General features: G+C 39.4%; 1 protein-coding gene across 5 annotated transcripts in view; it reads left to right on the forward strand.

The window, feature by feature from the left end:
• The window catches only part of UNC80 (unc-80 homolog, NALCN channel complex subunit), a 239222-nt gene that overhangs the window by 164857 nt on the left and 58190 nt on the right, over nucleotides 1-16175 (forward strand). For 4 of the 5 annotated variants that reach the window (XM_079924681.1, XM_079924684.1, XM_079924682.1 and 1 more), the window contains 9 exons: nucleotides 1054-1235; nucleotides 1852-1983; nucleotides 4398-4584; nucleotides 5226-5357; nucleotides 7032-7175; nucleotides 10393-10493; nucleotides 11498-11584; nucleotides 13174-13357; nucleotides 15111-15205. In XM_079924681.1, the coding sequence (XP_079780807.1) occupies nucleotides 1054-1235; nucleotides 1852-1983; nucleotides 4398-4584; nucleotides 5226-5357; nucleotides 7032-7175; nucleotides 10393-10493; nucleotides 11498-11584; nucleotides 13174-13357; nucleotides 15111-15205 (1244 nt within the window). The remainder of the gene's footprint in view (nucleotides 1-1053; nucleotides 1236-1851; nucleotides 1984-4397; nucleotides 4585-5225; nucleotides 5358-7031; nucleotides 7176-10392; nucleotides 10494-11497; nucleotides 11585-13173; nucleotides 13358-15110; nucleotides 15206-16175) is intronic. The other variant, XM_079924683.1, reaches the window with a different exon arrangement.

A 16175-nucleotide genomic window follows, 5' to 3' on the forward strand; every position in this document is an offset into this window, starting at 1 on the left:
GGATGTCTGTGAACTCAGTATGATTTTAGGCAGCCTCTCTGCTAATGGTTGGGGTTGTGTTCGTGTCTTGCTAGTTGTTTGGCGTAGAGTGTCCAGCACTGAAGCTTGCTAATTGTTGAGTGGAGCTTGGTCTTAGCGTTGAGGTTTAGATCTCTGGGAGAGCTTTCACCGTTTGATATTATGTGGGGCTGGGAAGTCTCTGGTGGTCCAGTGTCCTGAACTTGGCTCTTCCACCTACTTGGCTCAGGCCTGACACATGGACGGAGCACCGAGACCCTTTCAACCACACGGCAGGCTCTTTATGGCCCTCGTCTTCCTTTCCTCAAGCCACCACACGTCAGCCACTTCTGCGCCCTCAGAGTTTCCCAGTGGCGCCCACTCACTGGATGATGAATGTTATTTTTAATATAACTAATGGAACTGAGACAGTTTTGGGTTTTTTTTTTTTGCAGTACGTAGGCCTCTCCCGTTGTGGAGCACAGGCTCCGGACGCACAGGCTCAGCAGCCATGGCTCACGGGCCCAGCCGCTCTGCGGCATGTGGGATCCTCCCAGACCGGGGCACAAACCCGTATCCCCTGCATCAGCAGGCGGACTCTCAACCACTGCGCCACCAGGGAAGCCCACTGAGACAGTTTTAAATGGACATTTTTATGTACTGTCCTAGGGTTACTCTGAGATGACTCTAGCCATTTCTTAAAAAGGATATTTCAGCTTGTAATTTCCTTTCTTCATTTGCTTCCTCTGGCATCTACTTTTCACTGTGAGCCAAAGGAAACTTTGCTTAGAATGAGTTTTTCTACTGCAATGTCATGCTGTCACAGATCATGCTCGCATCAGATATTAGAAGATTGTGGGAGGCTCAAAGGATGAAGTCTGCTTTCCAGGTGCTGAAACAGGCTTTGCTTTTGCCAGCGCTGGTGGCCTGGCTCTATAGCTCAGTAGTCATTTTCAAGAGACAGAAGCAGTTTCCCCATTCTACCCATCCCCAGGAATCATGCAAAATTAAGAGATGTGTAGCTGATGAACTGTCTTTGATGTTGACTGTCTTTAGCGGCCATGTTCCTGTTGTGTGCGGTGAAAGTCCCTGAGGCCGTGTCTGATATGCTGACATCAGAGTTCCACCACCCGGAGACCGTGCAGCGGCTGAACGCTGTCCTTAAGTTCCACACGCTTTGGAGGTTTCGCTATCAGGTCTGGCCCCGGATGGAGGAGGGAGCACAGCAGATTTTTAAGGTGAGGTATACATACGCGGGCCTCTCACTGTTGCGGCCTCTCCCGTTGTGGAGCACAGGCTCCAGACGCACAGACCCAGTGGCCATGGTTCACGGGCCCAGCCACTCTGCGGCATGTGGGATCTTCCTGGACCGGGGCACGAACCCACGTCCCGTGCATTGGCCGGCGACTCCCAGCCACTGCACCACCAGGGAAGCCCGAGATACTTCTTTTTTTCCCTCTCTGAATACATAAGTAAACCTGACTCATATATGAGTGAATTCTTGTCCTTAAAACAAATTGAAATGTAGGAATGTAGAGTAAGAAAATCAAGTCTTCTATAAACCTCAAGATTTCAGCACCATCCCCAGAGGTAAGCACATAGAAGTTTGGGGTGTAATCTTCCATACATTTTACTATATAAACACAGATGTTCTTTGGAAGATGGGGTGATTAACACAAATAGAGATCATATAGTTGAAACACTTCATTTTATTAATGAGTAAACTGAGGCCCAGAGACGTTCTTCACGTGCCTTATAACATCCTATGCTCTAAAAGATTATGTCATAATTTTGCTTCAGACTCATTCTATCTTATTTTCCATCTTACTTCATTCTTCTGATATCAACTAACAGATCCCGCCTCCCAGTATAAACTTCACCCTGCCCTCCCCAGTGCTTGGAATGCCATCTGTCCCGATGTTTGACCCCCCTTGGGTCCCTCAGTGCAGCGGGAGTGTCCAGGACCCCATTAATGAAGACCAGTCTGTGAGTAACAGGCCCTTTCTTTCTAATATCTTCAGGCTCCATGGTATACGTGTAAGAGAGAACAATGGATGTGTGAGACGGTTATCATAAGAATGTAATAACAGCACAGAAAATCAACCACAAAAGGCCTTTAGTTCTTGAGATAGAAGGAACTGACATCTGGGGTGAGCATTTGCAGACCTCCAAAAGCCAAAACAGTTTTGTTCCGTAATCATAGAAGCAGCCATCTCATAATAAAAGCTACTAAAAGCATTAGGCATTGATTTGCTAGCCAAAGGTAGTGCTTTTGCCTCTCTTTATTATAAAACAAACAATTCATTTAACCTACATAAGCTACCCAAAAGTTAATGAGATTGACTCTGGATGAATAAGAAAAAGAACTGAGTTTCCTGCTCTTGCTGTCCTTGTTTGGACCTTAGTCTGTTCTTTACCTTATTGATCATCAGTATCATCATCAGAAACATCACCCTGAGAGCTCAGGTCTTATGCTCTTCTAATACATTACTGCTCTAAGTAGTATAATTTATAAACAGTTAAGTTTAGAACCCAGTCTATTTATAAACAAGAACCAAGAATATGTGCCTTTTGAAAAAATAAATCTTCAAAATATGCCTTTTTCACCTGTTGCATAGCATTTTCCTAAATTACAAATAATGTAGAAAATTTGGAAGATAAAGCAAATATAGAAAAAGAACACATCTCTATACACAAATTCATGATTATTTCCTTGCATAATTTCCCACAGGATTTAGGGCAACTGGTATGTGAATATTAAAGATTTCTGATATATCTCACAAAATATCCCCAGGATGATTGTACCATTTTACCCTTATATAACACAATAGGAAAATGTCTTCTTTATTCAAATTAACTAGTATTATTTTTTAATGCCACATTGAATGGCAAAAAACAAAGTTATTGGCTTTTTTATTCACACATCTTTAAAAAGTTGGTTGAATATGTGAAGCGAGGTTGAACGTTTTTGCATGTCATACATATATTTTCTAGGCATTTGTAGTTTTCTTTGAACTGTTTGTTTGAACTCTTTACCCATCAGAATGTTTTTCTTTTAATTCTTCTGCATACACTGCCTTCATATCTGATGGTTTTGTGCCAAGGACAAAGGCACGCTTGGTTCTTCCCTCCTGCATCGGAACCACTGGCATAAAGATCCTTGGTTTTTCTCTCATACATGTGATAGATTCATTTGAGTCCGGTACATTCTCTTCCCAATTTCACAGTGAATTTCAAGCCAAAGCCCCTAATTCTGTATCCAGTTATCTTTCCCTTATCTTATTATAATAAACCAGCTTAACCCCTGGCTCTGAAAATGAACTGCCATGTGGCCCATCAAATGCCCTTAATTGCTGTTGTGTCATCCACTATTGGAAACCTTTAGTCTTATGTTAATACCCTGCATAAAGAGAACTTCGATGACAGCTGTCCTTTAGAAGAGTTACCAACACCCCTTGTCTGTCTCTTTAATCCTATGTGACCACTGGCCAACAAAGACGTAGAATTTCTACTATACATAGACATCACTTCAAATTGGTAGTGAAGAACGTCAGTGATCACTTCCCTGCTCTGAGACCAATTACTTCATCCCCAGAGCTCTTGGAATTTATCTCAGCATAAGCATCATGATTCAGGCAAAAACAGAATGGTCCCTTTGCAAAGTGAATCTTTTCTCCTTTATTGTTTCTTATCTGTTATGCTTTTGCTGCTGGTAAACAGAGTCAGATTTTACATTCAACCGTAGTAACACTACCAACTCTCATAATTTCCATTCAGTAGCTTTGTTTCTATAAATCTTGTTAAGTATTTACAGTGTGCCACTGTATTTTCTATTATTTATATTTATTATTATTTAACATTAATATTTCTAAATATTAAGTATTTGCAGGGTGGTAGATACTTAAGATACAAAAATGAAATAAATCACATAATTAATTGTTTTACATGAAAGAGATCTTTCCTCCTCCTTCCCATGGTTCTGACTTTCTCTTTTATTAACCTTATGAAGTAAATGTCCTTCATTTAAAACGAGTTCAAGAAATTTTGGAAGGAAACAGAGCATTAAAAATGTTTATTCGATGTGTTTAAAGAGTGGATCATTGATATTTTATCCTAAAATAAGATTAAGTAAAATAACATTTTTTCTTTCCCGAAATTACAAACATCCTTGAAGAATTATCCCGATTGAATGAAAAGGAATGTCTTAGTTGTACACAGCCTGGAAACTTGGTAGAAAAAGAAGCAAACAAATAAATCTCCATGAAACTAGGTCACGGATGCCCTAACATTTCCTGAGAACAAAGTACCACATCTGTGTCTACATTTAGTAGAACACTTTTTATACATGTGACCTTGCAGAAGAGTTGCTAGTAAGTAAACTTGCCTTCATGTCTCTGTAGAAATCCTTTTCAGCCCGGGCTGTGTCCCGCTCCCATCAAAGGGCAGAACACATCTTAAAGAACTTGCAACAGGAGGAAGAGAAGAAACGTCTTGGTCGAGAAGCCAGCCTCATCACCGCCATCCCCATCACCCAGGAGGCTTGCTACGAGCCCACCTGCACACCCAACTCAGAGCCGGAAGAAGAAGGTGCCCTCTACACACTGGACTTCTTTGTGGGGGGGGGGGGGGCGCTGAGTCACACAAAAGGGAAAGGACTTGCTTTGAAATAAACATTGACGATTTTATGTGACATGAGGTGATATGCTCCCTCTGTCTCTCTCTCTTACCTCCTGACACTATCTAAAGAAAGAGAAGAAAGTTGTCTTTTTCTAAATGTTTAGAGCTGTCTTGTTTACAGAGGAGGACATTAGCCACATTGAATGAACTAATATGATAATGGACCAAGCAGTGACTATGATTCAGGCAGCAGCTGAATCCAGAGTGTGTGATAAAACACACGCAATCAATCTTTCATCATTAAAAATGGGGTTAGTCCATTAACTACTTTCAGCCTTCACAAGTGCAGACAGTTTTTTGGTTGGTATCAGAAAAATGATTTCTGAACCATTCTAAATTCAGTGATTCTCTGCCCCACTTCTGTGAAATCTTTGGGAGGAATTTTCTGTCTGCCTTTCTGTAGGTGTTTTTTCCTCACCAAAGAACACTCTAAATTACTTAAGCCTTATGCTATGAGACCTATATACACTTTGATGTAAGTACAACTATAATAGTGATGATAACTTTTTTGTTACAAAACCAAAGTTCACGTTCCCCATTTTCTTTGCCAGTAGAAGAAGTCACCAATCTGGCAGCCCGTCGACTGTCTGTGAGTCCATCCTGTACCTCCAGCACTTCCCACAGGAATTATTCCTTCCGCCGAGGGTCAGTCTGGTCAGTGCGTTCAGCCGTCAGTGCTGAAGGTGTGTCCTCTTACAAATGTGTCCTTTATTCCTCATGACTTGTGTGTTTTGAAACAATTTTTATTTGATATGATTATCTCACTTCATTACACTGTCTTGATTAAATAACCTGTCTCATGATCTTAAAGTTTAAAAATGTATATTAGATGAGTGGTATTCTAAAAAAAAATTGTTGATTTAATCCAGCAAATGTCCTTGATAAATAGGTTCTATTTTAATTACATTACATGTCATCATATTGCTGAGGGTTCAATAAAACATCATTCTAGGCAGTTAACAGTTTTCAACACTGGCTACACATTACGGTCAACCAGGGAGCTTTTAAAAATGCCCAGGTCACACCCAAGACCAAATCAGAATCTCTAAGGGTGGGACTCAAGCACCTCAGTGTTTTTAAAATCTCAGGTGATTCCAGTGCATAGCTAAGACTCAGTAGGATGCGTTAGAATGCTGTTCTAGAATAATTTATCAAAGGAAGAACAAAGCTCGTGCCAGTCCTGTAATGAAATCTGATTCCGGTGGAGAACTGTGATACTCTTCAGTTCTAAGAATTTAAAAACTATGCTTCTCTAATGATAAATAACTGTCTGGGGACTCGCTCCTTCATGATTATACAGATTTCATCACGATTTATAAAGTCATCAAAAAGTTGTACAGAAACTAGTGGTTCTCAACCCTTCACTGCACAACCCTGGAAAACTTCAAAAATGACCAATGCTAATTAATCACAGCAGCCCAAGGCATATCTATATTTTTTCTAACACCTTTATTGAGATATAATTCACATACTAAAATTCACCCTTTTGAAGTGCATAATGCAGTGGTTGTTAGTATATTTGTAGACTGTGCAACCGTCAACCCTACCTAATTTTAGGATATTTTCATTATCCCCAAAAGAGACCCTATACCCATTAGTCGTCACGCCTCATCCACCACTCCCCCCAACCCCTGACGAGAAATAATCTACTTTCTATTTCTATGAATTTACCTATTCTGCACATCTCATATGAATGGAATCATAGAGTATGTGGCCTTTTGTGACTGGATCCTTTCACTCAGCATACTTTCCAGGTCGATTCATGCTGCCCCATGTATCAGTTCTTCATTCCTTCTTATTACAAGATCATGTTCCATTATATGGATACGCCACGTTTTGTGTATCCATTCACCAGTTAGAGTGGACTTCTGGGTTGTTTCCACCCTTTGGTTATTATGAATTACACTCTTATGAACCATTATGTATAAGTCTTGTGAGGAAAACTGCCAAACTCTTTTCAAAAGTGTCTGTATCGTTTTACATTCCGACCAAAAAGCATGAGGGTTCCAACCGTTCCACACCCTTGCATAGGCACAGTAATCTTGGAAATGAAGAGCAAAGTTGGAAAACTTACATTTCCCCATTTCAAAACTGACTACAGAGCTGCAGTAACCAAGACTGTGCAGTATGGACTTGAGGGTTGATATACACGTCAAGGGACTAGATTGGAACCAGAAGTAAACCATTACATGTATGTTGATTTCAAGTTTGAAAAGGGTGCCATGAAACGTCAATGGGGGAAAGAATAGTCTTTCCAACAGATGATGCTGGCACGACTAGATATCTGCACAGAAAAAAAAGTTCCATAAGTAGGTCTTGAACTGAGAAAAGCACGCCGATTCTGTCTCCCTCTTCAGATGAGGAGCACACCACTGAACACCTGCCCAGCCCCCACGTGCCTCAGCCCCCGCAGGCTGTGTTCCCGGCATGCATCTGTGCAGCAGTGCTCCCCATTGTCCACCTGATGGAGGATGGTGAGGTGCGAGAAGATGGAGTAGCAGGTACAGTTTTTGTTTGTTTGTTTGCGGTACGCGGGCCTCTCACTGCTGTGGCCTCTCCCGTTGCGGAGCACAGGCTCCGGACGCGCAGGCTCAGCGACCATGGCTCGTGGGCCCAGCCGCTCCGCGGCATGTGGGATCTTCCCGGACCGGGGCACGAACCCATGTCTCCTGCATCGGCAGGCGGACTCTCAACCACTGCGCCACCAGGGAAGCCCAACAGGTATACAGTATTGACTAGTCAAAACCGTCAGTAACTCTAATAAATACTGAAGGCGTTCATCTGATAAAGAGCAGTAGGGTGCCCTCGAAGCCATGAACCACTGGCCACGTGTGGAGTTGTTTTATGGACATACTGTAATGACAAATTTGTAGTAGGCTGAACTAACACTACCACTTTCTCCACCTTTTCCTCCCACAAACTTTATGACCAAGATATTGCACTTAAAATAGGCAGTTTTTTCCAGGAGCGTTGTTTAGGACCGTAGAACAGACCAACCCTCATTTGGCTACGGAGAAATCAAATAGTGATTTTGGCCACCTTAGAAATCTTAGCCATTGGCTTGACATCATTAATGCCATCTTTCTCACTTGATTTCCTTTCCAAAGGTAGTATGTAAAGAAAATAATTGAAAAATGAAATGATAAACTAGGGGTAAAGATGAGTTACATTTGTCACAGATAACAGGTTAATATTCTTGATGTTATTTTTTTTTTAAAAAAGAACCTTTATAACTCAATAATGACATTTTTATACCCCAGTAGAGAAATGGACAAAGGATATAAACACACACTCTAACAGCCAATTAAATCTGTAAATAACACTGTTGTTTAAAACAACAGTGAAATCTTACATTTCATATAAAAAATTGCAAGGATTTTTTCAAAAGAAATTATGCATAGCTGGTAAAGATTCAGAGAAAAGATTATCCTCACACCTTGCTGACGGCAGTAAAAATTTAATGCAAGCATTCTGAAACAGTTTCACAGTATGCACCATAAGCCTTAAAAGTGTGTACACCCTTTGACACAGATTTTGGTATCTAGCAATTTCCTAAGGCAGTAATGAGGGGTGAATTAAGGTTTACAGAGAACGCTGTACCTTGTATAGTTTTAAAATAGCAAATATTCGAAAAGAGTTTAAATGTCCAACAATAAGCAATTAGTTAATCATGGTACCTCCATATGACAGCTTTCTGTGCACATTAGAAAAATATTAACATAAAAGTGTTCAATTTATAATTAAACATGTGAGCACCAGAGCGTATTTTCTATATATTACTTAAAGATACATGTAAATATATATATTTCATATATATGAAAAAATATACTCTAAAATGTTTATAGTTGTTTCGGTGGTTGGTAGGCTTATCAGTCTTATTCTCCTCTTTGTCTTTTTCTGTATTTCTCATGTTTTAAGCATTAAACTGCCGTACTTAGCAATTAGAATACAAATAGTGTTATAAAGATAGTTTTGCAACCAATTTCAACTTAACAAAAACCCACATCTATTTTAATTATTTATAAAGATACATGAAAGTTAAAGCTTATATTCACATCTGTTAAATTATTTATTTATATATTTAATTTTAATTTTAATTGGATGGTTAGCTTCTGAAGCAAAAAAAATTGGTATGATTTATTTTAAATATAGGCTGAAAAATAAATTTATGCTAAACTCTATATTCCTAGTTTAGAAAACTAAACTAAACCATTTAAACTGAAGATCATCTAATGCTTACCCCCTACTCACTTTTACCCACCTGCTTTCTTAGCCTGGGCACTTCAGGCAACCTTAGACTGACCACTTTTCCCAAAGAAGTAGCACTTTCTTTCACATTAGGAATAATTATTTATTCCTAAGACACCCTCATTAGAAGTGGGAACCCTAACTATTACTGGCTCAACTATGTCATCTTGCTGTGGGAGTTATTATTTAAAACATTCATGTGAAGAATAAAAGGTCATGTCTAATTCATGTGCATTCTAAACAAAGCATATTTTCTAAACCAAATAATTACTTTAGGGATTTCTGCATACAATAAACAATGAAGTGGGACTTTAATAAATACTTACCACTGTTAACATTAGGGTAATTTCCAAAACAAAGATTCATAACTGTATTCTTTTTTTATTAAGATGTAATTGACATATAACATTGTGCTAGTTTTAGGTATACAACATAAACATTTGATATATGTATGCATTACAAAATGATTACCACAATAAGTTTAGTTAACATTCATCACCATACATAGCTACAATTTTTTTTTATGATGGGAACTTTTTTTTTTTAATTTTTGGCTGCTTTGGGTCTTCGTGGCTGCACGTGGGCTTTCTCTAGCTGCGGTGAGCGGGGGCTATTTGTCGCGGTGCGCAGACATCGAATTGTGGTGGCTTCTCTTGTGGAGCACGAGCTCTAGGTGCGCGGGCTCAGTAGTTGTGGCCCGTGTGCTCTAGAGTGCAAATTCAGTAGCTGTGGCGCTCAGGCTTAGCTGCTTCATGGCATGTGGGGTCTTCCCGGAGCAGGGCTCGAACCTTTGTCCCCTGCATTGGCAGGCGGATTCTTAACCACTGTGCCACCAGGGAAGTCCTGAGGAGGGCTTTTAATAACTACTGTCTTAACAGCTTTCAAGTATACAATACAGTATTGTTAACAACAGTCACCATGCTGTACATTATATCCCCTGGATTTATTTATCTTATAACTGGAAGTTTGTAAACTTTGACCACCTTCCCTCCCCCCAGTACCCACCCCCCCACCTCTGGTAACAAATCTGTCCTATATATCTATGAGTTTGGGTTTTTCTTAGATTCCACATGTAAGTGAGATCATACATTTTTCTTTCTCTGTCTGACTTCTTTCACTTTGCATAACACCCTCAAAGTCCATCCGTATTGTCACAAATGGGAGGATTTCCTTTTTTATGGCTAAATGATACTCCATTGTATATCACAAATGCATTTTTAACAAAAGCAATGCTGATATTTAAAGGGCATCCCATACTCTTTTGTCACATTTTCCTTATAGGCTAAAATGTTCAGAAACAACAACAAAAAGAACAGATACGTGCCTTTCAATAGAAAAAGAGTTCACAGAACCTCTGTAAGGCAAGAATTTGAGAGAGACCTATTAAAGTTTAGTAAATTATTTGAATACTTTATCTAATAGATTTTTCTCCATTTAAGATGAATATTCAATTTCCTTTCTCTTCTGAAGTGAGTGCTGTGGCCCAGCAGGTCTTATGGAATTGTCTAATTGAAGATCCATCAACAGTTCTTCGACATTTCCTGGAAAAACTGACCATCAGCAACAGACAAGTAAATTCCTCTTTCTTTATAGTGTAGCTGTGTAGCTATGTGTGTGAACATGGTTAAAAACAAGCAGTGGACTTTACAGTGACATGCATGCAACATTGGTGTCCTCTGACATATAGCCGAGAAGTACTTTGGATGATGATAATGATGAACAAATTAAACTTGGCTGTTTTCTTTTGAATTTCTCCATTCACTGATGTCTCCGTATGTATATGGTACCCTGCTAGTAATGACCCTAAGATACTGAAAGATTCTCAGTCTTTTCAACAAAGATTAAATTCAGTTTAATGTTTTCAGTGTTCGGTACGTTTACTGAATTCTGACTGGCTGGTAGTATGTGGTGCAGGTAGTATTGTTAGAGCATGTTGAAACTCTCCATGAATCAAAAAATCTAATTTATCAGGTCACCCTGTGAGAAGATTATGCCAAATAAAAGTCATTTTCTGAGCAATGGCAAAATACCCTGATGATTACAAATTATTTCTTCATTTCTGTGTTATGGTCCTGTTCACTGGAAGATTAAGTTTCTGAAAGGAAGGTTAATTAGAAACACCTCCATTTATTCTCTCTTGGCCCAGCTTTATCTCTTTGACTTGAAACGTAGGAAGCAGAACTGTGAAGTTCAATAAACCTAGTTTGTTTAATGGTTTCTTAAGATAGATCCTCCTCACATTTCCATCACACCTGGAAGCCACAGCAAACAGATGACTAGATGTACAGCTTTCCTGTGATTTGCCTGGGACCTATAGACACAGTCTGCATTTTTATTTAAAAATTTGACTCTTGCTTAGTAATTTCATGTATTAGCTTCTAGGAGACGGTGTTACAGTTGGTTTAAATGCTATTTAACAAGTATCACAAATACCATATTAAAATTCTGAACATAAGGGAAATCAACATGTGGGCAAAAGTAAGAAAAATCCCCCTACCTTGCTTTTCAAGAAGTTAATTTTATTTCCTACAGCATGGCAGCTGAATAAGACCTAGAAATTCTGTTGTTCTTTCAGGATGAGCTAATGTACATGCTGCGCAAACTTCTCCTGAATATCGGAGACTTTCCTGCTCAGACCTCTCACATCCTATTCAACTACTTGGTGAGTTTCACCTCCAGTAGGTTATAAATATTCATTTCCAAGTAGGAAGCAACAATAAGAGAAAAAGATTTTAGGAGATTTTTTTTTTTCAATAAGTTCCCATTAATTATATGACTGAAGGTGAATCATGGTCAGCTGAATTCACCACTGTTTGTATGGGGAAGTCCCTCCTCGCACAATCCTTGGCATGTGGTGGGCACTCAGTAAATGTCTCTTTCCTCTCTGTCTCCCTTTGGCATTGTAGAACTTCCTCATGTCGGTCCATAATTTTAGTTTTCTGTTGAAAAAATGTATATGTCGTTTTTTTTAAAATTCCTTTTTCTTTTAACACCTTTATTGGCGTATAATTGCTTTACAATGGTATGTTAGTTTCTGCTTTATAACAAAGTGAATCAGCTATACATATTCATATATCCCCATATCCCCTCCCTCTTGCGTCTCCCTCCCACCCTCACTATCCCACCCCTCTAGGTGGTCACAAAGCACGGAGCTGATCTCCCTGTGCTATGTGGCTGCTTCCCACTAGCTATCTATTTTACATTTGCTAGTGTATATATGTCAATGCTACTCTCTCACTTCATCCCAGCTTACCCTTCCCTTTCCCCATGTCAAGTCCATTCTTTACATCTGTGTCTTTATTCCTGTCCTGCCCCTAGGTTCTTCAGAACCATTTTGGTTTTTTTTTTACATTCCACATATGTGTGTTAGCATACAGTATTTGTTTTTCTCTTTCTGACTTACTTCACTCTGTATGACAGTCTCTAGGTCCATCCAGCTCACTACAAATAACTCAATTTCATTTCTTTTTATGGCTGAGTAATATTCCATTGTATATATGTGCCATATCTTTATCCATTCATCTGTCGATGGACATTTAGGTTGCTTCCATGTCCTGGCTATTGTAAATGTGCTGCAATGAACATTGTGGTACATGACTCTTTTTGAATTATGGTTTTCTCAGGGTATGCTAACACATATATATGGAATCTAAAAAAAATATATAGTTCTGATGAACCTAGGGGCAGGACAGGAATAAAAACCCAGATGTAGAGAATTGACTTGAGGACATGGGGAGGGAGAAGGGTAAGCTGGGATGAAGTGAGAGAGGAACATTAACATATATACACTAGCAAATGTAAAATAGATAGCTAGTGGGAAGCAGCTGCATCACACAAGGAGATCAGCTCCGTGCTTTGTGACCACCTAGAGGGGTGGGATAGCGAGGGTGGGAGGGAGATGCAAGAGGGAGGGGATATGGGGATATACGCAGACATGTAGCTGATTCACTTTGTTATACAGCAGAAACTAACACAACATTGTAAAGCAATTGTACTCCAGTAAAGATGTTAAAAAAAAATAGCAGTAAGTATTTTAGTGATGACATAAAAATATATGGCAACCTGTTCAGGCCAGTTTTCCCCTTGTCCCTTCTTCTGCTTACTTCCACTGAAAGTGTTAGAGAAGCATTTGAACAGAGAATTCAAAGTCAAAAAAACAATATTTAATTAAGAAAATGAAAAGCCAAGGCAATGAGAATGTAAGCTCAGAATTACTGTGACTTTGTGACCACTTCCTGTTCTGACTTATAGGTAGGATTAATCATGTACTTTGTGCGGACCCCCTGCGAGTGGGGGATGGATGCCATTTCAGCCACTCTGACTTTCCTGTGGGAGGTGGTCGGTTACGTAGAAGGCCTGTTCTTCAAGGATCTGAAGCAGACCATGAAGAAGGAGCAATGTGAGGTCAAGCTCCTGGTGACCGCTTCAATGCCAGGTACTGCTTTTGGAAGACATAACTTTTTTAGGAGTATAAATAAGGCTTTTACATACCAAGTCTCTTTCATTCATGAGAAAATTTTCTGACCCTGGGATTGAGTGCTTCAAAGAATTTTTGTTGGATACAATCTGAAGAAATACAATAGACCCTTTAAAAGTCAGCAATTGCCAGATGAAAAGGGAGACATCAGAACTGAGATCCACGTGAATCAGTACTTGAAGGACTGCCAAGGTTAAAGATTTATTTAAGTCTATTGCAGAGGGCCAGCTGAACTGAGAGCCTTTTTGAATGAATTTTTGGCACTGCAAGGAGAATACTATTGTTTGCATGGCAGGGACCCCAGACTTTTGTAAACTCACTGAGAGATGGCTTTATGAAAAATTGGAAAAGGGAAAAGCAGGAAGGAAAATTACAAAAAAACATGCAGTGTGATATAAACTCTAGGTACAATTCCTTTTCACTTTGGATAGCTTGCCTTTCTTGGAGATGAAATTTTGCCAAGCCTTTATCCTTGCGCAATGTCTAAGAAAATGTGAGAGAATACATGTACTGAAATAAAAAGACAAAATTATATATAAATAAGAACACAGGTTCTGGCAGCAAAGAGGCCTATGTTAAAATCAGAGCACTGCCATTTATCATCTGTGTAATTAATATTAGCTATGAAAAAGGACATTACTTTTAAAGCTTTCTTTACTCACACGTACAATGGGAGTATGATTCATACTTCATAGTCGTGAGGAATAAATGAGTTTAGGTTTGTACAATACTAGCTGCCACACCTGACACGTGGTAAGCATTCAGTAAGTGGTGATGGTATATTTATGTGTCTATAGGTTACTCAACAAAGAGATCAGCTTTTATCACAGCAAAGAAACATATTGTCAGGCATACACTTAAAAACAACTCATTATAAATCAAGGTATATCATAATGTTCACTGTCTCACCAGCCAAGCAGAACACAGAAAATGTAAATTTAAACTACCTTTCAGGTACTTGTTTAGCTTTTGCTAATAGCTCTGTTTGTATCTTCTCAACCATTATTACCTCATCATCTCATTTAAAATAAAGGAATAGATTATTTGTTGGAATGCTTAAGGTTTGAATTCTGACTCTTCCACTAAATAAATGTGTCTTTGACTAAGTTACTTATAAGTTCTTATTTATAAGAATAAGTTCTCTCTGTTTCTTCATTTGTAGTGTGAAAATAATAATACCCATATCATAGGGTTGCTATGAGATTTAAATATGATTATGCACATAAAACCATTTAAAAGTATGGGGAACTCCATAAACGGTAGCTATGACTTTTAAATAATAAGTAAACATATTTAAAATATATATTTAGGGCTTCCCTGGTGGCGCAGTGATCGAGAGTCCGCCTGCCGATGCAGGGGACATGGGTTCGTGCCCCGGTCTGGGAAGATCCCACATGCCACGGAGCGGCTAGGCCCGTGAGCCATAGCTGCTGAGCCTGTGTGTCCGGAGCCTGTGCTCCACAATGGGAGAGGCCACAACAGTGAGAGGCCCATGTACCGCAAAAAAAAAAAAAAAATATATATATATATATATATATTTAACTAGAAACAAAGGAGTGCAGTTAGTACAATGCACAAGTCGCATTAAACCCTCACTAGTAGTAATCATAATAAAAACATCAGCTTATTGGTAATATTTTAATAATTTGTGCTTTATCTATAAACTTTCTTATAGTAGAAGTCGGTTTATTATGATTTTTACCTTCTGTAGGTACCAAGACCTTGGTAGTTCATGGACAGAATGAGTGTGATATCCCAACCCAGTTACCAGTCCATGAAGATACTCAGTTTGAAGCCCTGTTAAAGGTAGGGATGACTTTTGACAGAAGTGATTTGTTTTTAATGCACAATGGCTATGGCCACTTCACTGATCATCCAGTTTTGAATTAAATTGCCTTTCTCTATCTTCAAATGAATATATGCATTTATTTACCTCTTCTAGAATCTGCCCCACTCTTGTGTACTTCCTCTATTTCCTTGCATAATTTTCCCCACAGGGATGTAGGCAAGATCATGCTGGCTCCCTCTCAGTTACAGCAGCCACGTGACACTCCTCTTGAGATGCTGTGAATCCTGCTTAGGAGTATCCTGGCATCACTTGTGGCAGTTCTGGAGCCGCCCTGGGTTTGCACGCCAAGGGCACTGGGACAAACTCTAGGGGTCAGGTGACAGTCCATGCCAGAGACGCTTTTTGTGGCATCGAGTTGAACAATCCACAGTCTTGATTTGCCACTGACAGAAATGATTGGAGAGGTAGAAAATATATACCTTAGAATAAACTAAGTGAATCAAGAAAGTATTTTTAATGGTTATGACAATTACGCCCCTTAAGAGATACGCAGTCCATTGTTACTCATGCCTGTAGGGTTGTTAAGGGAAAGTAGTAAGTACACTAGTGCAGTGATTCCCTGTTTATCTGGAGCCCAAACTTTCGGCCCAGGAAAGACCTCTGAGAAATTCAGTTTTGCAAGCCTGTGTATTTTATTTCAGTAGAAAGGGTCGTTAAGCCTCCTCCAGGCCTCACGCCTTCATCTCCAGAGCATCTCTCAGGCCCAGTGAAGCAAACTTTAACAGCCACTTCATTTTCCTACTCACTTTGGATGGTAGGATAGCATGAAGGCAGACAGTGAGTTCAAACCCAGCCTCCACCACAACCAGTGTTATCTAAATAAGTCAAACGACAGGCTCTCTCTAGTCTCAGTTTCTTTTTCAACAGTGCTCGATTATTAGCGCAGGTTATACAAGTTCTCTACATTGAAAGCACTGAGCATAGAAT

This window comes from Stenella coeruleoalba, assembly GCF_951394435.1.
Source record: "Stenella coeruleoalba genome assembly, chromosome: 6".
NCBI classification, from domain to species: Eukaryota; Metazoa; Chordata; class Mammalia; order Artiodactyla; family Delphinidae; genus Stenella; species Stenella coeruleoalba.